General features: G+C 43.3%; 1 protein-coding gene across 2 annotated transcripts in view; it reads right to left on the reverse strand.

Moving 5' to 3' along the window:
• The window catches only part of luzp1 (leucine zipper protein 1), a 51,404-nt gene continuing 24,113 nt past the window's right edge, over positions 1-27,291 (reverse strand). For both annotated transcript variants that reach the window (XM_041953814.1, XM_041953815.1), the window contains exons 3-8: positions 18,829-19,194; positions 16,418-18,704; positions 15,042-15,634; positions 14,722-14,901; positions 6,773-7,056; positions 1-5,994 (exon numbers count right to left, since the gene is read on the reverse strand). In XM_041953814.1, coding sequence (XP_041809748.1) covers positions 6,814-7,056; positions 14,722-14,901; positions 15,042-15,634; positions 16,418-18,704; positions 18,829-18,960 — 3,435 coding nt within the window. In that variant the 5' untranslated portion in view covers positions 18,961-19,194 and the 3' untranslated portion in view covers positions 1-5,994; positions 6,773-6,813. The remainder of the gene's footprint in view (positions 5,995-6,772; positions 7,057-14,721; positions 14,902-15,041; positions 15,635-16,417; positions 18,705-18,828; positions 19,195-27,291) is intronic.

The following is a 27,291-nucleotide window of genomic DNA, read 5'->3' on the forward strand; positions in this document are numbered from 1 at the left end:
TTACAAACAGGTTGGTTTTTATTTTTATTGGAATACATATGGTTTGCTGTACAGTTGGCAGCTTCAAGAGACCTACATGCAGAGTGCGCCAGCCACAGTAAGGTTAAAACATGCACAATGTATTAAGTCTAAAACAAAGAGAGAGAAAAAACAAAAAACAGCCTCCCCACAGAGTCCAACTGGCATCGCTGACAGACTGAGAAGCAATAATAAATCATAAAAACCCTTTTGATTTTAATGCATTACACACATTTTTGTGTTTGACACCTCTGTCTGTCTGTCTTCTTCTTCTGCACACAAAATGAACTTAAACACTCGGTAATTTAAAAAAACAAACAAAAAACGATTGTACAGGCCTGAAATTCTTAGATCTGTGCATGTACGTGTGTCGGAGAGATGAGATCCAGCTATATGTAAGTCCTATTTGTGTGCGTTTATGTTATGTTTCTGGGGCCTGCACGCTTCTTTCTTTGGCAGCACTTGCAAACATACAGCACAGAAGATGTACAAACCCTGAATTTATGAGCGAGGGAGAGCAGAGCGGCGACGGGGCCGCGGCGCTGAACGCCCCCCGACAAGATCGGGGCGACACATGGCGAACCGCTCAGCACCGCAGACATGCTCAGCTCTGACGAGATGCACGTCGCTCTCATTCTTCAGTGACTATGACACAACCCCGGCCTCTGTCTCTCTCTGATCCACGGTGTGCCATCACGTCTCCAGGTCGTGAGAAATGTCTTGCATTAAAATAACAAACACAAAATACAGGAAGAAGTACTCTCCAGGAGTGTAATAGCAATGCGGAAGATACATTATCTTGCAAAAAATATCATTCTTAAAATCAAGATGGACAAATACTTAATATATTTCAATAATAAGGCCCACTTTACAAAATTACAAGATTTTCCTTAAATAAAATCTATCCGATATAGCTTCCAAAATAAGACATCTTTTGTTTAACAAAGAAATAAAAACATACATAAGCAGAAAAAAAGAAATCCTCAAATTGATTATTTCCCCTTAATTTTCAGCATTTTAGAGACAGGGTGTCCACCTGGGGAAGCACTGGCACTGTCTCTACCTGTAAACTGGAAATACTGTGGAATGATTTTGGCACGACGTTAGAAGGCTGAGATGCAGGCATAACAGGGCGCCATACCTCAAAAAAATGTGTTCAAACATGATTCATTCGCTGAGCGCACGCCAATTTCCTTTCCTTAACTGCTGAGATGATTCTTAATTACTCTAATTTGGCTGGTGCAAAAAACACAAAACACATGTGACTGTGGTACATTCAGCGAACGGCTACTGAAACAGAGTTAAAGCGCAATTCTGGGACACGAAAGAGGAAGCTTTTTGACAAAGGGGACTAAGGGGGCATTAGTCGTTTGAGGTCTTAAAGTTAAGTGCTGGTTAAGTGCAGATTACAGCCTACGCCACCCAATGACACCATGACCCTGGCTTCACAATGGAGGCCTTTGAGGACAAGGGCCCGCTCACTGCCCGCGAGCCATTTCTGCCCCACCACTCCAATCTCCACTAAGTACATTCTAGTCTACTTTATAAAAAGGAAAAAAACAATGACTTGTAAATAACGGATGTTTATACACACACCAGCAGAACTTAAGAGGATTTCTGCTAACTCTTTAGTTGGTATTCGAGCAGGAAAGCGGAAGCAGCCTCCTTTCTCTCCGCTGCTGAACCACCACTCGTCCTTGTGGGAATTTGCAAATCATTCGTAGCCCTGTCCTAAATATTCTGCTCCTGCAGCAGCTATCATACCAATTACACAAGTGTTCTGCAAACCTGCCGTCGCTGAGGGAGGAGAGGAACCGGCATAAGCTCCAATAGGGCCCCCCAGCCGTTTCTTTATAGTGTCACAAAAGTCATAGAAGTCTCGAAACCTGTGAAGTCTTTACTTGAGTCCCAGATGACCAGTCAGTACATTCCACTATGTCAACGCGATACAGGCGCTCGCTGCTGGAAGCAACGCGCAAGACCTTAACATGTGAGTGGCAGGCATGTAACTCAAAATCATCCTTCATGCTGGCACACAGAGGCCAGCCAGGTTCCAGTGGACGGAGTGGATGCACAGTTGGGTGTTAGTGTACTTTGGGGCCTTGTAAAGAAGAAAGGCAGCGTGCATAGCAGAGTTTGCAGTTTCAACTTTGCCCTCGCCCTAAGCCCTGCATTTCTTTGAAGCAGGCCTCCGGGAGGGAAACCATCCAACGCGTCATAAAACCTACAGTTTCCGACAGCTGGGCTCTTCCTGGGACCCCGACTCAAATACTCTCTATAGGGTGAGAGAAAGTGAAAGAGACAAATGATTGATAGAGGTTGCACTTATAGTTGTAGCGAGGACGGGTGAAACTGTAGGACTGTCTGCATGGCAGTCTTATTGCTGGGTGGATAGAAACAGGTGACACCAGGACATTATGGGAGCAGTAAGGCAGGGTGAGGGTGGAGGTGGTTGCATCACCAAGTTGCTATATACAGTAATCCTGACCCACAGTGAGGTCAGCCTCCACTATTTAAAAAAAAAACACACGTCCGGCCCTGCGCGCCAACTCCGACAATCACACGTGCACATCTGTCATTCGGCGCCTTCTTACTGGGATCTGCAGCAGCTTACAACACACCGGCTTCAAAACGAGAGCCCTCGCTGACATATTAATAACAACTCGCACCCACCACACCATGAGTATGCCCGGCAGCGTGAGCGGCAGGCAGAGCTGGACACTCGATACCCTCGTCTGTTTTAATTATCCCTAAAGTGGACATCGCTGCCAAGCCGTCCGTCTTCCTCCCTCCTGTATTTAGAAGCCCTGAGTCAAGACGTAAAGACAGGATTAGACGCAGCCCTGACCTCCAACCTTTCAGCTACCCAGGGAGCTGCCCATCACTGTCTGGTGACAGGCCTCTGGCCTTTAACAAAACAACCCCCTGCACCAGCAACACACATCACCTCAGCTTCCCCTTTAGGAACTGAGAATCCAGGGAAGATGCAGAGAAACAGAGGAAGAGGGAAAGGGGGAGGGACATTTCTCTAAAATACTAAAAGGAAAATTGGAATCGGCTGAAAAGATGAGAGATTGGGGAAGAGATGACATTCTTTCTTGGTAAATGAGAAGGGTGGTATTAGAAACAGCAACAAAGAAAGCACATAAGGGCTACATGATCATCCGGTCTTGGCGTGTGCACCAAGAGCTCTGAACAGTATGTCTGGTCTGTTTTTGCTCTATCATAAAGGCAGCAGTGGCTGTGAAGGGGCCACATGGCAATCCTTTCTGAGCCTGCGCTGCACCCTGCGACTCTGACAGACAAGTCCAAAGGACGTAGCCGTTTGGGCGGTGCGGTCTATATTCTTTAAAAGGGTACTTTGAAGTTAGGATTGAAAAAAAAAAAGCTTTTTCTCTGGGAACTTTGACATCCCTCAGGGAGGAGTTCCCTCGGAGAACCTCTTTTTACGCTTAAACTAAAATACTTTTATGATGTTAAAAAAAAATCACAACAACAAAAAAAAACAATATGAAGTTAAAAAAAGAACCTCACAATTGGTATTGCATGTATGTGCACAGCGGGTCTAAGAATATGTTGCCGGTCTGGATGTGTTGGGACAATCTACCGCTCTTACTGTATCTCAAGGCACAGAAGAACATACTGTAGTTTATTCTGACAGAGGGTAAAGGTACTGGAACATTAGTGAAAATGTGCATTCTGACATTAAACATTTCAGTTTTTATGACTAAAGTCATCACCTCTGCTCTGCTTGTGCGCACAGCGTGATGACTGACAGTTACAGACATTGCATGGAGGGGGCAGTTTATTGATTGCATATAATCTCCTGCTTGCATAAACAGTAAAGTGACAAAGCGGTGACAGACTGGGCTCCCGCACGATCAAAGAACCTGTACATACATGGAGACTAATAAATATTGGGCGGCTGGTAGAATACAGGAGAGCTGAGAAACGTACTCAGAGTGAAACAGGCCGTCCCCTGCAGGATCTGACTCAACGCAGCACTGAAAACCATTACAGCAGAGTCATGTTGGGCTGGCGCATTAAGCCATTCAAGCGATCGGTCATTCTCAGCTGCATTCAATAGCAACATTCATAGATTCTGTTGTGGGATCGAGGTTTACTATACATCGCCTGTCAAACTGCACTGACTCTTGTGTGGCAGATCTTAAATCCAGCAGGAGCCTGGGGAGAGACTCGAACATTACAGAAGAGTTTGACAACGCCAGTGAGGTTTCTGTCATCGATATGCACCATTCACCTAAACGAAAACCTTATTCTATTACCGGACACTACTAAAATCAGTTTCAATGGCACCCCCTGTTGCTGCAGTGGCCCCGGCCAATGAGAGATTGCTCCAATATACCAACCACAGGTTCATATTTTATGACGTAGCAAAATAATACACCTCTATAGAAATTAGATATGGAGAGAAGCGGCGACGATTCGCACTGCGAACCCAGTCACACACACAAGCTGGACTGTCAGTTCCTTGTGGTTGGAAGTCTTGTGTCTTCCTATGACTGGCTGGCATGTACACAGTATTTACAACAGCACTGAAAATATATCAACCTTGCCAGGCCAGGTTTGCTGGTACTCCAAAGTCCAACGTTCAGTTAAAACAGAAACTCCTTTTCGCTATGGCTCTTTCAAAATACATGAATGAGGACAATTGCAACAGCTGTAAGACGAAGCACCATGGAAATTGTAGCATGGTTTGAGGTTATAAACAATGCCCCCTCCCCGCCTCCCCAGTTATTCTTTTTTTTTCTACATGTGTATTGCATTTAATTGCGTGCAAACTCTGATTTTATTTGTCTTGATATGGTTGAGCAGAAAGGAAGAAGATAATGCAGAACAGGAAGCGAATTACAAAGAATCAAAATAAGTGGTGAAAATGACAAAAAGCATAAATAAGGTCCCGGCCTGTTAGAAGTAATGTGTGTGCGTGTGTGCTCTTTAAATGCAGCAAACCAGCAATCCTCTCAGCAGAGCGCATGCTGAGTCACAATCTTTTAAGCGCTCCTCAGTTATTACTTAGAAACATGCAAATGTTTGCTCAACATCTCCAAATTAAATCGAGGCTGCATGCCAGGGAGTGGAGACACGGGTTAAAAATAAACCAAAAGTTTAATGTGTGGATGTGTTTTCCTGCTGTTTGTGCATGTGTTTGTATGGTTTCTGCGTACATACGTGTGAGGAAATCAGGGGAAAAAAAGCACATACGGATGTCAAAGCAAGTGTGACTTCAGTAAGAAGAAGTGAATATCATGGTACGAGTCAGCAAAGATGGTAATTCGCTTCCTGTTTTTGGTCACATTCAAGGTAAAGATCCTTTAGCTTGTGAAGAATTCTGCATGACGATCCGGCCCTGTGAGATGAAGAGGCGTCCTAACCATCGTGCTGTTTGTTGACAGAAGATCGGGTTGTTTTTTTCAGTTATGAAAAACAGTTAAAATTCTGATGCAGGGGACACATCCGGCTCCATTGAGGTCACTGCAATGGTCCTCTGAGAAAGGCATTCTCAACACTTGAGTCCTTCTTTCTCTAACTCTCTTTAAACCCTCTCTGGCACGCTGGAAAATCTCCAGCCGTCTCCAGCATGCCGGCCTCTCCCTTGTCAAGTTTTGGGATTACACTATAACACATCCAACACAAGAAGCAGGAGAGGATACATGGGCTGGCGAGGCGACCTCCGAAACACCGTACGGGCACCGTCTTTCCATTTATGCGTCTTTTGGGACAGAGAAAGGTCCGGATCGGAAGAGCCGTTCACGTCTCAGCGTACACTCAGGGTCGGAGTAAGGATGTCTGTGGTTTGTTGTCCTATACCGCTGCAACGGCTATTTTTCTTTTCTTTGCTTGTTATTAAAGCCGTAGATGTTGACTTTTGGAGATGGTGGTAATGGTGTAGCCACTAGTTGATGGGAGACTGATGTTTGGCCTTCCTTGTGCCATTGAGAGATTAATGGAGTGCTGTTAAGAAAAAATGAAGAGAAAGGTCTCACTTAATCCCTCATATTTAAGCACAAGTATTCCTCTTCTTTAGGAACATGATTGGTCTGTAATTTTTTACTAATTTCCTAGAACGTTTGCCAGAGAGAACAAGGTCATTTGGTACTAATTATATGGAAAATAGATTCTGAATTGGTACATTTCCAATTAAAATTATTGCAATCATTTTCCAGCAAAACTCTTTGTCTTTCAGTCAGTCTGCAGCAGCTCAGCTGAACATGTGAAATTTGTTGGTATACAAGTCAACATGTGTGAAGAATAACTCAGGTTTAAATGGAGCTTTTCTTTAAAAAAACATCCAAATGTAACATTATTAGTATTAAACTGCATAGTTCTTTCCAGGGAAGCGCTGAGGAATCAGGAAATATTTGGAAATTACGGACAACAAAGGATTTCTCTAGCTGCAGTGCAGTTCACCTGGAACTGCCTCGCTCAAGGACATCTCAGCAGGGTGGATACAAACTGTTAGATGCAGTGAACCTGGGGTCTCCCACTGGGGGTCACTCTACATATTAAACCACCACACTGCTGCCTCCATGATGGGTGTACAAACTCAGTGCTGTTAAATGTGCTATAGCAGTGTCAGGCCAGCTTAATGCTGCATTTAATTTGAAACCCCCTTAAGAGATGTGAAATCATTGCAACAGGGGTAATGAACATTAGCTTCCTTTCATTAATGGGTTTGAGGAGTCAGACAAAAAGAAAACAAAAGAAAAGACAAGATCCTGTCCTCTCCCACCTGTCCTTTTGCTGCAGAAGTCCTGTTCAGACCCAGTGGGTCTAGTGATGTTCAGCCTGACGATGGCTCCACAGTCTGCTCCCTGCTCCGCTCCTCCCCTCAGCTCTGGCCCCCGATCCTTGACCCCGACTGGACCAGAGGTCCCCTCTGGAGGAGGCCCCTGCTGCCTTGGACGCCCGGTCGTAAGAGCTCCCCAGGTGGTGAGAGTTGCTGCTGGGTATCTGCCGCCTCCAGGAGGCCGGGCTGTGGCTCGGGTTTGGACTGGGTTCTGCGCTATCAGCAGCCTGGAGAGGTTAGAAAAATTTGATACAGAAAGAGCCTGAATTGGCAGCTGCAGATAGTCCTTGTTCAATAAATGGACTGGTTTGGCATTGGCTTTGTTAGAAATACAAACATTACAGTAGAGGTCAGGTCATTCATCCCATATTCTGGAGTTGTAGGAGCTCTGGGCATTTTGTTTGGACTTTAGTATTATGTGGGCATTAAATACATGCTGTTTATGTTAACTGGTGTGTGACAAGGAAAGTCTGCCATGTGGACTTCTGCCAGGGGAAAAATCCCCAACCAAAAACCCCAAACATACCCCAAGCTGAGAGATTTATAATTTGGTGGGCTGACTAGAAAACAAACCCCAAGTTACTAGTCTGTGGTGGCTACAGCGGCACGTCCCCTCTCATAACCTCAGCAACCCTGCTCTAAGAAGGCGAGAGTTAGATGACGATGCAGTTCCTAAAGCACACAGAAACAGCACCCCGCTCCTATAATTTCGGCTTTAAAAAAGCACCATAATTAGTGACATTTGGTGGGTTGGAGTTGGCTTCTGATGCAGTTTTAGAATGTATTCTCGCTAATTGGCTTTAATGGAGCCCTGCTGGACTGCCTTTCTTGGTCTCCTGGGGTAACAGACAGGAAATCAGTCACCAGCGAACCCTGCCAAGTAGGCGTGCTCAGTGTGGTCACTTCCTGCTCCAGTCACTGAGGGGAGGAAACGGCAGAGTGGCATATTCTCCTTCTATGGTAAGCCACTGCTGCAAGACCGGGGGCTTTCACAAGGCTGCCATGCAATGCACTTCCAGTGTTCCTCCTACACTCCACAGGATACTACATTGTTCCACACATTGTACAAATACTAATAATAATACACGACATTAAAGACTTGGCATGCATCAACCAAAAGTTAAAAGAAAAAACGTGAAAGTGGCAAAGAGTGTAATGTGCTACAGAACTAAACAGCTTTTAGAAGATGTATGGCTTCAGTTGAAGGAAAATTAGTAACTTCTGTGTGTGCCAACGGAGAGATTTTTTCCCCATGTGGCTGAAAGTTAATTTAAGAAAATATTTGGGCAAGAGGAACGTCAGCCTGTAATAAATGCCGTTAACTAAGCTGATGTGCCACAGCAGAGGAAATCTACTGGGAACAGCAAGTGCTGCTGCCTTCAAAGACCTGCTCCTGCAGATCACATCAGAACGCCTTCAGCTTGGAAAACCCACATTTATAGGCTGTTATAATCAGGAACACTAAGTCATGTCTGACAGCACAGCATGATGATTTGACATAATAAAACAACAAAAGAAAAGGTGCGACAAGGAAAAGCAGTGGTGTTAAGTTTGTATCTCACACCAACATTTATGAGTCAAATAAACAGGATAGTCGTCTGCTGTGATATTCAAAGGCATAGTTTTGACATCTTGGAAATACACTTATTTGCTTTCTTGCCAAGATCTAGATGAAAAGATAAACACTCATATCAGTACGGTAGTTGGAGGTAGCATCTTAGCTTAGCATAGATTGGAAACTTTGGGGAAAAGCTAGCTTGGCTTGGTCCAAAGCTAACAAAACCTACTAAAGCTTGCAAACCAATGTGTAAAAATGACAAGTTGTGGGTCGGACTATTTCTTGGCCAGTCTTTATTCTAAGCTAAGCCAGCCGGCTGCCGGCCTCAGCTTCATATTTACCGTACAGACACGAGAATGGTATCAATCCAGTTAACTCTCGGCAAGAAAGAATAAGGCTGTTTTCCAAAATGTCAAACTATTCCCTTCGGGTGTTTTAGGCTTTATGGGTTGACAATCTCTACAAATCCTTCACTCAGCTCTTGCACTCTGGACTTTTATGAGAAAAAAAAAGGCTCTCTCCTTAAGAAATATCAATACAGTTTCCAAGAGCTCACTTTGAAAGCCAGACACCGTGAGAAGACGCAGCTCTCTAATGCAGAACGAAGGCCAGCGGATTTAAGAAATAACACAAGTGGCGTGTCAGAGCTTCTGCAGAACAAATTAAACCCCTGCCTTAAATCTGTCTGCCCTTGGTCTCTCGCCCAATTTTAAGGAATGGTGTTGTCTTGCCAATCCAAGCTCTTAAATCACCTCTCAAGCAAGACAATACTCTTAACACTCAAGGTGAAATTTGTCTTTCATTTGCCCGGATGATGATCTGTTTATTGGTTCCGATTCATAAAAGCCATTCTTTTATTGCTTTTCAGGGGTCAGTCGTACAATGTCTGTTGTCTGATGCTCTACAACTAAAAACATCCCACAGTTCGACTTCAGCTGCAGCGCAGACTGTTGTTCCACAGGGCTTTTTGTGTGCGGTCACATCAGGCAAACGGTGAATAGCAGAGCAGCTCTGATCCCACACTCTACCTTGCTGCCACTGGTTTTTGACTCAACAAAGGATGTTTTGGTATCTCGCTCATCGGCCATATCGGCCCCGCTGTCCTCAGCCAAACATAAGTTCACGGCTCATTCATGTACTGAGGTTTCCTACTGCTGCAGCATGGAGGAATTACTGCACTGCTGTTCTGTTCTGTACTACGAGGTGCGGAGTGACTGCTACAGAAAGCAAATACTCCCCTTTTTCACACTGGCCTGTTCAACCAGGTTCAATTTTATCAGAAATGATGTTCAAGTGTTTGGACCTGTATGCTCTTTCTGTTCTGCTCAATATGTCCATAATCTGAGCCTTAACTGAAGTAAGTCTACAACTATGGGGCACAGCTAACGCTAAATGAGCTAAATGCCATCGTCAGCTAATGCTAACATGATCACAATGACAATGCTTACATGCTGATGTTTAGCAGGTATAACATTTCCTATGTTTATTTATTGTTAGCATGCTAATATTTGCTTATTAGCACTAAAGTGCTAATGTTGTGTGTAGCTGAGGTAAATAGGAATATCATTAGTTTTGCAGGTATTTGCATTGATCAGTTACTACAATTAATACTGAGGGGACATGAATGTCTTTACCACATTTCATGGCAATCCATACAGCAGCATGAAAACATTTCACTGAAAACCAAAAATGTTAACGTTATAGGTTTGGGATCATTGTGGTGTTACAGGTAAAAATGTAGGGGATCCACAAAGTCAGCAGGCTTCACTCTCTGGACACCACAAATGTCTGCACAAATGTTGTGGCAATCTTTTGTCTGAGATATTGTATTATGGACAACAACGGTGGAATGAGTTTGGACAAACCAGAGGCAACAGTCAGGGTTAAACAGCGTTTATATTATGGACTGGGACCATGATGACATGACCATGATCTTTCACTAGATGAAAAGATGCCATTCTCTGTTTCATAGAGGTTTGAATAACTGACATCCAAATAATTTATACATGAGCTTTAAAAATGAAAGCTAATCAATAATCAGTTTGCCCATGTGACTCCAGAGTACTCAAAGGGAATGGGAGCGTTGTCTCCTCTTTAATGAATACTGATCAATAGTGCCTTGCTGGTCTGGAAGCTGATTTTCAGTCTGCTCTGCTCTCATTACTGGGAAGCCTTTGATGTGAAGGGTCATGAAAAGAAATTAAAGTCAGTTAGACAGGAGATTTTAATCTCTAGCACAAATGCACATTTTTCAACCAATCTTATTATGTTCAAAGAGAATTTAGGAGGAGTTAATGTCTAAAACAATAACATCATATCATACATACAAACAGCTGCGATTTAAAAGCAGACTGCAACTTTAAGGGATCAAGCTTTAGCCAAAGATGGAGGAGTACTGATACTAAGTGAAAGCAAGATCAGTGGGATGTTAATGATTGTTAGCTACATTCCTCTCCCGTCAACCCGTGTGCCTCGATCTACAAACCTGTAATAATACAAACCTCTTCTATCAACCTCTGACAGTGCAATCACAAGCTAATCCCAACCTCCCACTGTCCTAACTACAGCTGCACGTATCCAAACCTCTTGGGAATGGACGCTGTTCAGACCACTGAAATGTTCTGAAAATCCCAACCAAAGATGATCGGCTGAGCTCCAAGGCATGCTTCAAAGCCCAATTATGAATTGAAGTATGTTTTTTTTTTTTTTGCACTGCAGCGATTTTTGTTCATAATTGCTATCCAAATGGAGTGACCAGTTCATGCATCAAACATCAGGATGAACAAGGCTTTACTGCACCGCAGAGTCAACCGAGTGGGTTTGGGAAATTCCCATAGCGAAATGCAAAAAAAAACGAAGGAGTGACAACAAAAACGACAGCTCATCAGGTCACTGCCGATTTCCCACATCACAGAATTGCTTATTCGCAGGGCTGTACAGTAACCAGGAAATCAAGATTGAGTGATGTGGGACGGGGTCAGAAAGAGGAGAGCAGTTGACTTATGAACTAAATTGAGAATAAATGATCACCGTCCTGAGTCAGGGTCAAGACCATAGCAGAACTCACATGGGCACTGACCCTGACAGAGCTCCTCAAATACATGTCTTGGAGCCACTTTGTTCATTTCAGGGCTCAGATGACAAATTAAATAGGGAGATGGAAGAGAGAGGAAAGGAGGGGAGGAGTCAGGGACAAAGCAAAGGTGGCTGTCCTCTAATGCTCTTTCTACCAATCTGTATCAGTGCTGAAGGGCGGCGTCAAGGGTTGAAGCTCAATGTTAGACAGATTTCATTGAGCCTATTGAGGCTAATGAGAGGGAGGGACCCTGGAGGCAATTACAGCTCACAAGCCGTGCCAGTTCCTATGTTTTTATATATTGTCAAGAGATGAGAGCCCTGCTGAAGGTTCTGAGATTTTTCTTACATTGTCTTTGCTGTGACTGGAACATACTGGTGTTCGCGTCACTGTCTGTATTATTCTTTTACTAACACTCACATCGAGCAACAATTTCGAACATATAAGGGAGAAGCAGTGTGAAGAACAAGTTGACCAATGATCATCTAAGCCAAACTGTGCAACTTAGTATTACAGTGTGGAAGGATATGATACCTGAGTTTTGGCATCGATACCAATATGATACTTTTCTTAATGTTGAGAAATATTTGCATGTCAACATGTGCTTTGTTCACTTAACCAAAGCTACTGAAGTTCTGAAATGTAAATTTTGTCCAAACACAAGTGACAGTAGAAGAACTTAATCAAACAGTAGAAACCTATTTTGAAGTACTGAACAAGGAACAAGTAATTACAGTTCAAATCTGAGAAAAAATTCAGTGTTAGCTTTTTGCAACTTGACAGTTTTCTGACACATTGGGCTGTACCAAAAAGGGTTGACGCCCAGCCTTAGTGAAAGTTCTCAGAGGAAGAGAAACCATGAAGCTGAGAACTGGTCACGGTGATAACAGCACTGAACAACTTTGGTGCAGAACACAACTTCCTGAAGTCCTGGTCCTGACCTGGTCAATGAACCTTCAATGCACTACTTTTAGAGGAAGACCCCTTAAATCATGACTTGAACACAACAGCTACAAAAACAACACTGTGGTACACTACAGGATTTATAGCCCTGATTCCAAGAAAGTTGGGATGCTGTGTAAAGCATAGATAAAACAGAATGTGATCATTTGTTAATCCTTTTTGACATATACTCAATTGAAAACAGGACGAAGACAATATATTCAGTGTTTGACCTCATCAGCTTCATTGATTTTTGTAAATATCTGCTCATTCTGAATTTGATGCAGCAACACGTTTCAAACAAGTTGGGACAGGAGCAACCAAAGACTGGGAAAGTTGTGGAACGCTCCAAAAACACCTGTTTGAAACATACCACAGGTAAACAGGTTGATTGGTAACAGCTGATAGTATCATGATTGGGTATGAAAGGGGCATCCTGGAAAGGCTCAGTCATTCACAAGCGAGGATGGAGTGAGATTCACCACTTTGTGAACACATGATTGTATAAAGGATGTTACTACATGGGCTCAGAAACACTTTGTAAAACTGTTGTCAGTAAACACCGTTCATTTGTAAATGATTGCATTCTGTTTTTATTGACATTTTACACAGCGTCCCAACTTTTTGGAATCAAGGTTGTACTAGTGCATTGCATACAACGTGAAGTAATAATAATAACAATGAAGAAATCTGATTTATATTCTACAGCAGAATTTGCGGCATATAAATGCAAGACAGAAACAATTAAACTCCAGCTAACTTTAAGCTTTTGCCCTAGATCGCAAATGTGACCACGGATGATGGACGGGACAGCAGACGCTTTACATGTGTGTGTCTGTCTCCTTGGCAACGTCCAGTGTATTTATGGGGGAAAACACAGATCTTACCCAAAAGGCCTCTAGTCCAGCCTAGTTTGTCAAACTGACAGACTAACATATTATTGTAGCCATGGAGCCCACTCTGTAAGCAGTACTACAGCCATTTGACAACATATTATATACCAATAGACAAGAAAGTTAATACTGTAGCCCATTAGCAGTTTTCACCTCATCTTTCTGAAGACTTATAAACCGTCACACTCCAATAATTAAGCTGTAGATATGCACACAATCTTACATGTTAATGTATAGACACATACACATGCAATCAGAGAGCTCAATATGGCTCTTTTTCTTATTTATAACATAACTCCACGATCAGCCTTGAGTGTTGGAGAAGTTATGTCAGGTTTTGCTGTACAGTGGTGAAAGCCATACTAGATGGGAAAGGAAAACCAAAACATGTCAAGTTAACTAACTGAAGCTAATAACTTCAAATTAAAGCCACAAATATAAGCTCTTGCACAGTGACAGATATACACACAGAACGTGCAAAGGGAAGCATGTCTGAGGATCACAAAGAAATGATGAGGAGGTGAGCATTTGAACAGTTATGTATGTAATGTTTGCGTAGAGTAGCAGTGTGGCCTGGAAGAGGCACAGACTGTAATATGGTGGCACATTTAAATACAAGAAAGCTATTTTCTTCTCCTTGAGGTTTCTTAACCTTCTTTTCCCCCTGTTGAGGTCTTTTTCATTGCCATCCTCCCTCTTTTCTTGTTCCACCCTTTTCTCTTTGTGCTTACTGGGGCAGCAGGAGTGGGGCCTACAGAACTGCTGTGCTAAGCTTGAAGTTGCGGAGCCTGGCGTCAGGGAAAAATACAAGCTGAGCTCTCATGCAAAGTGGACACACCAGGAGCTCAGCCCTGCGGTTGTACTTTCTGGACTTTCATCTTCAAGACAAAACTATTTGCAGAGTGCTGCAATAATACCTTCACCTGTAGAGCAATTCAGAGTAATTTAGAAGCCACATTCTGCAGTAACAGTGCAGGCTCAGTTTTCTGCCAGAAAAGTTTGAGAAATGTACAGTAAAAGCAGATATAAGGACTTCTTTTCCAAGAAGTTGTAAGTGATTCAGTTTGAAGCTGTCTCCCATGACCCAAAGGTAATACATTTGACATTCAACATAAACAAAACCCTATAAAAATACACCTCAATGCAGCACTAGGAAACATTTGTCATATTAATGAAGACAGAAAGACGATGTATTAGTGATATACAGACATGGGTTAGGAAGACTATCGTAAGAGGAAAAAACTTCTTTTAGCTTCAATTTATGCTTTCTTTAAGTGAGTAGCTGTCTTTCTATATTGTCAAAACACTAAAAATACTCCAAGCATGTAAAATCACTAGACACACTTTCTACAGACCTGCATCATTTGAAAAGCTCTTATGAGTCTTAGGGGCTCTTATGAGAGCAGAGAGTTGTTTGTCCTACCTGTGGTTGTTGTGTGTATGATCGGCCCCAGGACTGAGAGGTCACAGGTGCGTGGGGAATGATCCTTCCCCCGCTTCCTGCCTCCATGGCGGGAGACTGTGAGCGTTTGCCTCTGCGAAGCCCTGGTTCCTCAACTTCTCTAGTGTTAGTAACCACACTGTTGATCCTACGCATGTACACCTGGGACAGGGAGTCACACAAAGAGTTGCATTATGCAGCTATAAAGTCGTTCACCCCATTCGTACAAGTTATTATTCCTTTTGCGTAAGGAATGTACTTATTCTCAACTCAAGACTTTGTCTCTATATTCATTATTTCACCTCTGCAGGGGACGGCTTGGCTCCCTTCTGGGCCTCAGCATTCCCGCCAGCTCCTGTTCCACTGTTTATCATCTCTTCTGTATCGAAGGTGGTTGCCCGGTAAGCCCTCCATGTTGTTGCGGCCTCTGCTTCATCCTCTGACCCACCATCAGTCATCGTCCTTGTACTTCCTCTTCCCTGGCCTGTCTCATCCACAGATGCAGGGCCCCGGTTCCTCCAGGTGCTTCTTACAGTCACATTCTTCATGTCTGGTAAACTGTCTTCTTGGGAGTGCTGGGTTTGTCTTTGGCGTCTCCAGCTGGTGACCGTGGTGGTGCTACTGCTGCTGCTGCTTTCGAAGCCTGACTCTGTGTCGTTTAAGTCTGCAGAGGTGGTGTCTGGGGACTGGACGCTGAAATTGCTGCGTTGGCAGCACAGGTGGCTGGTGGTGGTCTCCACTCTGGAAGTGTTGTGGAGTTTGGACCGCGATGAGGAATCATTGTGGTTGTCCATCCCATAGTCCTGGTCCTGGCACGGCCGTATGGTGATCTCGCTCTTGGGAATGGAGATCTCATATGGGACGGAGATGCTGCCATGGTGCTCACTGCTGGGGCCTGCCAATAAGTAAAATGATATAAAATATTTTCAAAGCAAAACATTTCATAGATATACAATGAATAACAATAGGATAGAGATACAGATTCACAGACAAGACTGAAATGCAGTGTCCTAAACTAAGCTGGTTAACATGGTAAACATTACACCTGCTAAACATCAGTGTTTTGTTATGAGCATGCTAACATTAGCATTTAGCTCAAAGTACCTCTGTTCCTAAATTCAGCCTCACACCACAGCTAATATCGCTTGTTTTCATAAACACCTCATGTTCCCTTTCATACCCAATCATGATACGATCACTTGTTACCAATTAACCTTTTTATCTATGGAATGTTCCAAACTCTTGAGCATTCCACAACTTTCCCAGTCTTTCATGGCCCCTGTTCTAACTTGCTTGAAACATGTTGCTGGGGGATGTACGTATATAAAGCACCTTGTGGTGATTTAACTGATCCATGAAAATGGCTTTGAAAATCGAATGCATTGCAATTCCAATTACCATGCAATTTTACTGCTCAGTAAATGTACAACTCCAGTTCCAATATTATGTCTACAAAAAGGTTGAACTATCAGCTCGCAGAATACCACGACAGGATTTCTGGTGTGTCATTTCGTAGTGTTTGAATAGTCACATCACATTACAATGATGATAAGTTCTTGATTGTGTGAAAAATTGAAGATGATGTCTTTACGGGAACATCTTATTCAGTTATTGTTAAAGATCGTGTGGTGTAAAATGGCAGTATTCACTGTAGTAAGACTGGTTTGTGAAAATTTACCTATGAGGATGTTACTGGTCGAGGTGTGACGTTCCTTGATCGGTAACGGTTCACTGGACACACTGCTGCTGCGACTGCTAGTTCTGGAAGAGCTTGGGTCATTGGGGTAGATGGTTATACTACTGGTCATTTTACTAGTGGTGGTCACGATAGGTTTGGTAGAGATTTTGGGTTTTCCATTTGTAGACAAAGGTTCTGAAATCATCACTTCCTTACGGTCAATCTCAACGATGGCTGGCTTGATGACAGCTTTTGACCTAAGTGCCTCACGTGGGCTGCATACTCGCTGGATCTCAATCCCAGATGCAGTATGTGTTGACCCCTGGTGGCCTCCCTCGGCTAATGGTGTTCTGCTGTGGAGTTCCTCATCAAACGAGCTCCTGGTAGAAGAACCCTCTGAATGAGATTCATGGACATGGGAGTATCTAGGATATCTGGAGGTTGCAGTCCTACTGGTTCCAGTTGTAGTAGTCGTCTCAGTTACAGGCTCTGGTTCAGAGGGCCTTGAACCAGTAGACTCTGTTTCAGAGGCAGATGAATGACCCTCTGATGCCTGGTCGTTAGATAGCAGTGGAGTGACATGGGATCTGTAGGCTGTGTAGGATCCATTGGCTTTGGACAGCGTGGAGGCAACAGATACAGCAACTGAATCCTGAACCTGGTCTGTTGATTCTTGATCTGAGGCAGACGCTGTGTCCTTTTCTAAAACAGATGAACTGTTGATGTTACTGGAACTCTCAGGCACTACATCAGAGTTGTTTGATTCACTATCACTACCAACATATAATTTTGAAAACTTTTCTACTCTGCTCTTTTTAGTCTCCCCATCAGTCTGTTTGTGAACTGTCCTCAGTGGCTTCTGGTCATTAGCTGCTGGAGGGTAGCGACTAAGAACAGATGCTTTTTTTGCATCACTTGAAGGTGTGTTTACAGAGCCAGTGGCTCCTCTTGTTTTTTCCTCAGTTCCTCGCCCTGTGTCTCTTAATCCGTTATCAGATGAAATTGCAGTAGTTGGGTTTTTGGGTGTCCTTCTACTCTTGTGAGCAGGACTGAGGGCTCTCCTCATGGACTTGGGAGAGCTCTCCTCTGAGTGGCTTAGCTCTTTGTTCCTCAGCTTGGTCTCTCTCTTATGCTGAGGAGAGAGCTCCCTGTTCCTGTGTTTCGGGGAACTCGGTTCTGACACAGTTGCAGCACTCCTATATTTGGGCTTCTCTTGTCTGAAACCTCCCTTCAAAATAATCTCTTCATTCTCAGCTTTGCCATTTTCAAGGACCTTAGCAGGGCTGCTGGGGCAAATGTTAGTAGCTCCGTTGCCGTGCTTATCCACAGTACTGGTTCCATTTCTTCCAATTCCACTTTTTCCGCCCAGCTGCGTCCTGAGCTGTTCCACCTGCTCGCTTAGTTGGCGAGTCCTGTTTCGTTCCATCTGGAACTTCTCATGAAGTTCGCCATGTTTGGACTCCGAGCTCTTTAGATCCTCCTCCACTATCTCCAGCTGTTTAAGACGGTTCTTCAGCCTCTCTACTTCTTGTGTCAGCTCCTTTACTTTGTTGTCCTCCTCCTGTGAGCCCTCGAGACCAATGTTCTTCTCATTCTCAGATTTGTTCACATGGCCAATGTTGTCATCAGCCATCTTCAAGTAGTCAAGGCTCTTCTTGCGCCCCGTCAGTTTACTTGTGAGAAGCCCTGTGGATGATAGCTCATCCTCAATTCGTGACCTAATGAAATCTGTACGACCAGTGTCTGCCGACATGCCAAGGCGGTTCTTCTGGTGCTCCAGTTTTTCTGTCAACTTTAAAATGATCTTCTCGTCCTCTCTCTGTTTCTCTAGTAGCCTCTTACGCTCATTCACAAAGGTCTGGGTGAACCCTTTGAGTTTCTCAAGCTCCATAGCCAAAGCCTGCTCTGCCCTATCCAGTTTTGTCTCAGACCCCTCCACCTCCTTCAAACGTGCTTTGAGAGCCTCCAATTCAGACGAGAGCTTCTTAGTCAAGTTCTTCTCCTCATTGAGGCTTAGGCAGAGCTGGCTGCAGTCAGACTTGCTTTTCCCAAAAGCTTCTTCCAGTTTCTCTAGTTCGGCCATCCTCCGTTGTAGACGCTCAATCTCTGCCCGTAGGTCCTTTGTAAGGCTTTCCTCCTCTTCCAGTTTCTCTCTGACTGTGCGACAGAGGTCCTCGGCTTTGCGTACCTCCTCATCTTTACCCTGGATCTTTAAGAGATGTTTCCTCAGGACCTCCACATCACCAAGCAGGGATGAGTTGCTGCCTTCTGCCTGGATGATTTTGTCCTGTAGAGGAGAGAGAGTTCAATCAGTCATTAATCTATACATACATTGGATTTCTGTTCCACCTTTCCACTCACTGCTTCTGAAATGCGCACATAAACGAACACAGTGTAAGACCAGCACTGACCTGCAGGTCAAGTAGCTCATCCTCAGACTTCTGCAGCTTGTTGGTTGCTTCTTCCAGTTCATCGAGTCTTCGGCCGAGACTCTGTAGCTTGTGCCGCAAGTGGCGATGTGTCATGTCTTTATGGTCAGACATGGCTACAAAGTTCTTCAAGTTATAACTGCTGTGCTGCTGCTTTATTTTGTTGTTCAGATTATTTGATGACAACGTTTTGGGAGGTCCACATTTGTGTGGTAGTAATATCAAGTCCCTTAGGTTCTAGGGGAAATACTCTTTTCTCTCTGTGGTCCGTCTTGTTTTGTGTTTGTGACTATCACTTTAAGACTTTGAAGTTGCCTCAGAGTGGTGTTTAGCAGACGAATCTGTCATCTGTAGGAGGGAGAGAGGAAATAACACTTAGTCATCCCTTATTTGTCAATGACAGTCATTTGCATTCTCAAAGGGTAGTTCAGTAAGTGAGGAAAAGGACTGCACATTTTAGCACACACAGATCAGTGGGCAAACTGTATGGTTTTACACATCCATCAAAATGCTGTGCCATAAACCATAAGACAAGATGACTTGAAGCAAAAAACCAATGCATGTAGAAAAAAGGCAAACTAGCACATGATTTTGTGAACAGAAACAAATCTTAGCTCTGGTTACATTTAAAAAGAACAACTACAAATACGACCAGGAATTAGTTTAGTTAGTCACCATGAAGTTAGTTGACATCCTTTCAGTCATGAAAATAAACATTACACTGTCTGTGGTAAAGGTACCATTCATCATCATGACAATCAAGAGTGCATTAAGTGGACATAATACAGAAAATACACCTCTCCCTTTTTGCCATTGAACCACCATGTATTTCACCTTGCCTGTCCTTTGAAGGAGATTGGGGTGGCACTGCTTACATGCATCTGTGACTATGGGGGTTTCAACATACCTGCACAGGCTTGCACACACAGGCGCAGGCACACACACGCACACACATACACTTTGTCATCTCCCTGCTGTTGTATCCAGCATCGATTTATACTTGCCAGCCCACTTCTGCTGACAGCAGCGTATCTAAAATAACACCGGCCTCCTTCAAATACCCCCATCTGCACACATACACAGCCGTCACCTTGGCAACCACAACATCACAGGCCCATCACAACACTATGCTATTCATGGTCACAAGGGAGAAATAAATTAGCTCTAATCAGACATTTAAGAAATCTCATAAACACAAAACAAGGATACTGAAGCAGTGTTGTCATTAGCCTTGTTATTCAGTGCAATTATGTCAGAGGTTGGATTATATATGTTTCTGCAGCCTATAAAATGTGATTGTGTCCATCTGTGGACCAAAGCCTGGCTCTATGTGATGAGAACAGAGATTATTAGCACACCACAGTATGCCTATCAGCATGGGCCCCATAAATTGAACAGCTGAAGCTTTTGTCTCATGCATGATTCAGGTAGCGGGTTTTCCTTCTCTTTCCAAATCCTATTACTCCCCTTCCCCCCATCATTCTGCCGAGCTTCCCCCAGCGACTGTGAGGAAAAATCGACCTGAGGGTAGGACATAACATCTGCACACATCATCACTTATCGACCCCTCACAAGCAGAACCCTGCCTCCCTCTTTCCTCTTGTCTACAGTACCATGTTCAAAGATTCCCCTTCTGAAGCTACAAACCGCTAAAGACTACATAAAGACTACTGTAGTTTTCCTTTACATTAAAAAACTTTTACTGCTGTAAAAACGTCAACCAGTAAATTTACTCAGTCTTTTTATCTCTTTTATCTATGTGCGTACATGGTACACAACAAGGTACAACGTGCCATTATGGTTCACTCCAGCATAGTTTCATATCTTTTCTATCGTTTCATTTGGTGTAAAAAGCCTAAACCACTCTTGCCACAATTCATTAAATGTCTTGTTGAACATTAAACCAAGGCAAAAAGCTTTGAAAGCAAGTATGGCAACGATTACTTTATGAAAAAGTACAATGTGAACTCAAAGCGTTTAGCTGTAGCGTTTTAATTATTCTTTACTTTCATGAGGTCTAGTGGTTTAGTAATCTTCTCAGTGGAGCACGAGACTTCAAGAAAATACTGCAATGTACATGGACTGAAGAGGGAGTAGGGAAAATGACAAATGGGGAAAATGTTGGAGAGAAAACTGCTAGCCTAGCTGTACACTTGAATGCCAAAACTCCGTAGTCAATAAAGTCATTTTGTGTTGCTCTAGCTTTGCCCAGCTGTGGCTTGTTAAGTGAGTTGTAGACCCATTTTTCCTCTGTTGTCTTGAGGTGGTTGCAGTGATCCAAACCTGTCTTGACTGATCCTGTTCCAGAGGAGTAAAAACACTATGAACAATTTCCACATATCCATTAAAAGCAGAGAGTGCTCACTGAAACAAAAGAAAATACATAGCCACAGTTCAATTGTTCTTGACAGCTCTTCACACTGCACTATGCAGCTCTGGGAAAAAGTAACCACTGAAAATGACACCAAAACTAGATGGTGCTTTTTCAATTTGGTGGTCCGACTGTCCTGACCCACTAAATAATGAAACATCCTTTAAGACCTATTTTTATTATTCTGCCTTTAACACACTTCTGGTTATCTCAGGGTTGGGTTTTGGGGCCCTCCGATTTCTGAAATTCAACAACTCTGAGAGCAGCTCTGGTTGAGCCCCGTCCTGGTTAATAATGGTGTTTCGCTATGTCCAGCTACTCCTGTCTTGGCAAGCTGCCTACCTCTCCTTTCATTCTGCCTTTATTTCTTTGCCAGCTCTCTACCTCCCTCCCTCATCTCTCCCCTCCATCTCTCTTAGACACGCACACCAGCACGGCCAAGTGGGCACTTTTAAGGGGCGGCGGTGCGTGCAAAGCGACTCTGGCAAGGGTCTGCCTCTGCCAAACCAATCAACATACCTGATTCACTTATCGCAGGGCTGGGGCCTCATTAGCTACACTCAGGACAAGACAGGAGGGAATTAGAAGGGTGGTGGGTGAGGTGGAAAGGAGGAGAGAAGAAACAAGATGATGTCGGGTGGTAGAGGAAACGGGAAAGGCATGAAAGCTGAAGAAATGATGGATGAGCGTCAGTCTTAGACCACGAATTTCTCCCATTTAGGACCATGATTCACATAGATAAGTGATCATAAACCCAAATATTCCTTTGATTTTCCACATCTGACCACTCAACACTCAGGAAGATGTCGTTCATTTTCAAGATTGTGGCAAGAACAGCAAAAGGTGTGGACGTTTGTTCAAGAACAGGGTTTGAGGGACGGATGGAGATAACGGTTTAATTCTCCTGTTCTGTGCGTTGTTTGACAATGATGGGAAACCTGGAGGGGGGTGAGAATTGTGAGGCAGTGAAACTGACCCCTTTTATGCAGACACGTTCCTAATGACAGACTAACCAGGGCACTGCCAGTCCCTCGCTCTGCCTTGTCTGCTCTTAACCAGGCCACTGGGCTCTCCCAAGCCCATTCCTAACCAGGGCATTGTCTGGGTTTTATGGCCAGGGCCCAGCGAGTATATAAAAATGTTTCTACGGTTTTGCTCTAATCTGCTTTGAGCATCAGATGGATCAGGGCAATTTCCAGCGTCCAGATTTGATTTTGGCGAAAGAAATTCCAGTGATTGCTTTTTTAACAGATTCCTGTGATTGTCTTTGCCATGCTTGTATTGTCCTGACAGTGTGGCAAACCTGTGTGAATATTGTGACTATCTGACCCCAGTATGAAAGCAGGGTATCATCTAAGCTTATACAGCGTCTCTAAAAAAAAAACTCACAAGCCAATATAAATTCAAGAGAACATTAAAAACAGTTTAACCCAAGTCCTGGCTGACTGCACTGTATGACTCTGGCATCTTCCACTTCCTGAAATCTGGACAGGAAGTTCCCTAGTTGTCCTTTAACTTACTTCTGAACTCCTACTGCCGTCATTAAGAGACGCAGGGCATTGAGACTGTTGAATAGCAGTAAGCGTGCAGGCTGCCAGACTACAGTTAGTTTTAGGTGACCTCCACCTGAATAAGTCTGCAAGGCTCTGTGGTTAGACAGCAAAGACAGTGTGGGGGTGAAGTGCATGTCAACAAAGAAGGTACTGTAGATCCAGAAACAATACCGGCAGCAGAAGGAGAAAAATGAGTCAGGAAGATGGAAAGGGAACATAAAGACATTCATTTAACAAAATTAGGCAACTGCCCTTGGGCCTCAAACCCTCAGGGGTCCCAGTGACTCTACATTCAGAATGTGGCAATTACACTGTGGTAATTTAATTACTGTATGCGCTACTAAAGCACATTAAAACTGAAATAATACGGTCCTTAAGGCAACGCCTGCATTAAAACCAATTGAATTAAAATCCAGTTTAGGGCCTTTATTATTTCATTATCAATTGTGCTTGCATGGTACATTTAACTCAATGTGTGCTTAAGTTGCAACAAAGTCAAGTACTAATAACTTACTAATACATACAATGCACAGACAGTCGGAGAAATGGGGGGTTCAATAGTAGCCCACGGGTAATTTTTCGCTTTTTGGGTAAATACTGGCCCAATGCATAGCATTCATACCCAGGGTGAGTTCCAGTCAAACCTGTGCCTCCTAGTGGCAAAAGAAGCAACAGCAGCAGCCGTTTTCACCTGAAAATGTAGATGTCAGTAAGCGCCATCTTCAGGCAAGGAATGAAACAGATTCCACAATGTTGACTGCAGCAACCATTACTTTCTTTGCCTGCAGGGGGCCACATCAACGCGTCTACATCTGCAGGTCTAAACTGGTTCTGCTATTGCTTTCCTTCGTTATAGGTGGCGTATGTTGGCATGTGTAAAACTGGTCACAACAAGTCCTTGTTGTGGAAAACCTCTTTCGTCAGCTAAACATGAATTTGTGGGAGTGTGACTAAGTTTCATGCCCAGGTGTTCCACATCTAAAAGGGGAAAATGAGGACTGCCAAGCATGGAAAGATGCAACGGGAGAGCCAGACAGTGATGCATGCAAGAGGACAGGAAGGACAAAGAAACAGAAAACCAGAGCCACTTCATTTTGTTTTGGACTAACAACACCGAAAGGACTTGGAAGTAAAACTTTGTTGAAGAGGTCCATCCACTCTGCTTGCTCTCTCTCTCTCTCTCTCTCTCACACACACACACACACACACACACACACACACACACACACACACACACACACACACACACCAAGGTTACAATCATACACCATATCATTAGGGCTTTAGCCACTCTCTTCCTGCCTGTTGCCTTCAGTACATTCTGTTCTCTCCATGAAAAAGAGAAAAAAAAATCCCCCTCTCTATTGCACTTGACGTTAGGTTGGAACTTATGGGTTTGAAGCTCTTCTGCCTCATAAACGGTAGTTAATAAAGGGCCCCAGTCCAATCAAAATGCCTCAACCGCATCTTCATGTAGGGGGTTATTGCCAGTTTGTGTATGTGAATGTGTGACAAATACTGTGTGTGTGTGTGTGTGTGTGTGTGTGTGTGTGTGTGTGTGTGTGTGTGTGTGTGTGTAAGGACGACTGCAGTGGATGGATGCTGGCGCAGCACTGGAAGCCACAAGATGGTGGAGACCTGATGCTTGGCCTGCATTTTTCCGTTTTTCCAAGAAAAAGAAAACCGGCATCCCATAATGCTCGGTTTGTCGTTTCCTGTGCTGTCATGTTACTTTTTTCTACATTTTTTTTTTCACCCTTTCAGTTTTGCACCGCATCTGGAAAAATGGTTAAAAAAAAACAAAAAAACGAAAGGCCGTGTTACATTTCAGCAGAAAAATGGGCAAGAACTAAAGGTCATGTAGCTGTTTCATCAGAACAAGCTGAAATGGGATGGGAACACCTAAAGATCCTGGGTTAAACGAGCACTTACAGTATTACTATTGCAGTGTGGTGAAACAGTGGGTGAACAAAACATTGTCTCTGGTAGAAAAATAGATTTGTTTATGGGAGAAGACATGCAAGTAAACCACAATCCCTTTATCACGACAAAGCAGATGCTGTCATGCCAGCATCACTCAACGTTCAGATATTCCTCAGTGACATTACTTCCTTTTTCTTTTCATCTCTTCCACTTAAAAACAGACTGAAAACAAAATAAAAACTGAGTCATTACGTCACACTTTTGCTCCATTGCTCTTGAGTGTCTTTCCTCCAAGGCCTGGCTGCCAATGACTGGAAATGCTCAGCATGGACACTTAGCTTCAATTAAGTTTGGATTTCCTGTCATTTGTTAACAGTCTGAACTAATTTTACAATTTAAGTTGCCCTTTATGGTTTTGAACGCTCACAGGGAGTCAAAAACCAAAATTAAAGAGCAAAGGAAGAAAAGAGGAAAATGAAGACAGCAGTGCGAGAAAAAAAGTCTATTGTTTGGCAAGAGAGTTGTTGTCTAGCCAAACCATATACTGATAGCAGCCAAGTATCAATGAAAATAACTATTATTTATATTCTATTATATAAATTATATTTATATGATTAAAATCCTTGGACTATTAAACCAAAGGGTTGACCCTATGAGGACAACTGTTCTGTCAAACAGAATATATACAATAGACAGAAAATTAGAGTTGAAGCAATTAGTCAGTTCATTGATTGAACAATGACAGTCACAGAAAACTGTCATTATCAAATGAATTTGGTAAAATGAATATAGGTTTTAATCGTAATGGGCTTTTTCACTGTTTTCTGACATTTTAAAGACAACTAATCAATGAATCGAGAAAATAATGAGCCGATTATTCGGTAATGAAAACAATCGTTGCAGCCCCACAGACAATAAAAAGATGCTCCATGACATAGAAAGATGACTACTGAAAATGGACGATGTGCACAACTGACCACAGCTGGGTAGTGAAGGATAAAAAACAGCACGTGAAAGAGAAGGAGAAATGGTCTGTATACAGAAATGTGTATGCTAAATCTCACTGTTCTTCTGTATCGCAAAAAGAAAGTGAGATGGGATCAAGCTTAGGCCGGTGAGGTCAAAGGTGAAGCTTGGTTGAAGGTCATCCTCCTGACAAACATTTATGTGAACATCATGGCCAGTTTTAGTTTGAAAGCTTGGCTGGAGAGAAAGTCCTCTCTCTGGTCTTAGCCCAGTAACCCAAAGCTTTTCTGGGTCTCTCCTCCTCCTCCTCCCCCATCTGTCTACATCAAGAGTCCTGTTGCTGGGGCTTAAAACCCGCACCCTGCTTAATGCGAGGGGGCATGATAAGATGAGAGAGGGGAATAAAGGGAGGGGAAGAGAAACGCCAGAGAGGGTTGGAAGAGAGGGTAAGACAGACATGGCAGGGTGAGAGAGACTTACAGCATCTGACCTGTCAGCTTTAATGCAAGAGTATGATGGATGTGCACGTAGACTAAATATTGGCTTCTCGGTTTATGACCTAATTGCAGATGTAACTTTGAAGAGGCTGAATCAAATTCAAAGCCTTCAGAGCTTTTTGGCTCAGCTTGGTGGCATAACAGTAAATTGGAGCATGTTCTCCATCAGATATCAGCACAACACACAGGATTACATGCAACAGTCACTGTTGCTACGGCCAAGAAGCAGAGCAGGGGAGGGATATTAGATGCTCTATACAAAAAAAGCAGCACCCACAAATACTAGCCAGTCAGTTGCTAGTCCTTAGGCAGATCTGCAGCCAAGGAGATCTAGATTAACTTAAATGTAATCAGTTCTGATAGAAACACAGAATATTGCAGTGCATGCAGGGAAGGATTTCGGTGTCTTGGATGGATGGATGGATTGGTAGATGCTCACTCGCCTAACATGGCCCGAAAAAAACTGTCACATCATTTGTAGTGTGCAAAGGTATTGGCATGGCAGAGGGTACTAAAGACTAGAGGTCCAATCCATTCCTAGTAACCAAGACGTGATCCAGTCTAAATTACATTCAGTCAGATCTTGTAGGGTAGGGTCATGTTGTATTGCTGCTGGTCTCAGGCCTGTGTGTCAATAAGGGCTGCAACAATTCCTTTCATTAATAATTACTGAGTACTGTCTTGATTAATCAATTAAAAATATAAATAAAAAAAACGTTTTGTTTGACCAACTGTCTAAAATCCATATATTCAGTTTGAAACTACATAAAACAAGAGAAAAGCAGCAAATATTCAACACCGAGAAGCTAAAAGTAGCAATTTTTTGGAATTCCTCCTTAAAAATGACTCAGCAACTATTTTAATGTCAACTGACTGATTGATTAATTGACTAATCATTTCAGCTCTAGTGTCAATATGTTTGATACCCTGGTGGACTCACAATCAATTCATTTCTGTTATTTAGATAGTGACAGCAGGAGAGAGATGGGAAAGACGGGGAAGAAAGAGGGGATGACTTGCAGTTAAGGGTCTGAGCTAGACTCGACCCCAGGGGCCGCTGCAGGAAGGACTCAACCTGATAAATGGTACACGCTCTACCAGGTGAGACAGCGGGAAGCCCCTGCAGTCCAAACTT

The sequence above is a fragment of the Chelmon rostratus genome, chromosome 15, assembly GCF_017976325.1.
Source record: "Chelmon rostratus isolate fCheRos1 chromosome 15, fCheRos1.pri, whole genome shotgun sequence".
Taxonomy (NCBI): Eukaryota; Metazoa; Chordata; class Actinopteri; order Chaetodontiformes; family Chaetodontidae; genus Chelmon; species Chelmon rostratus.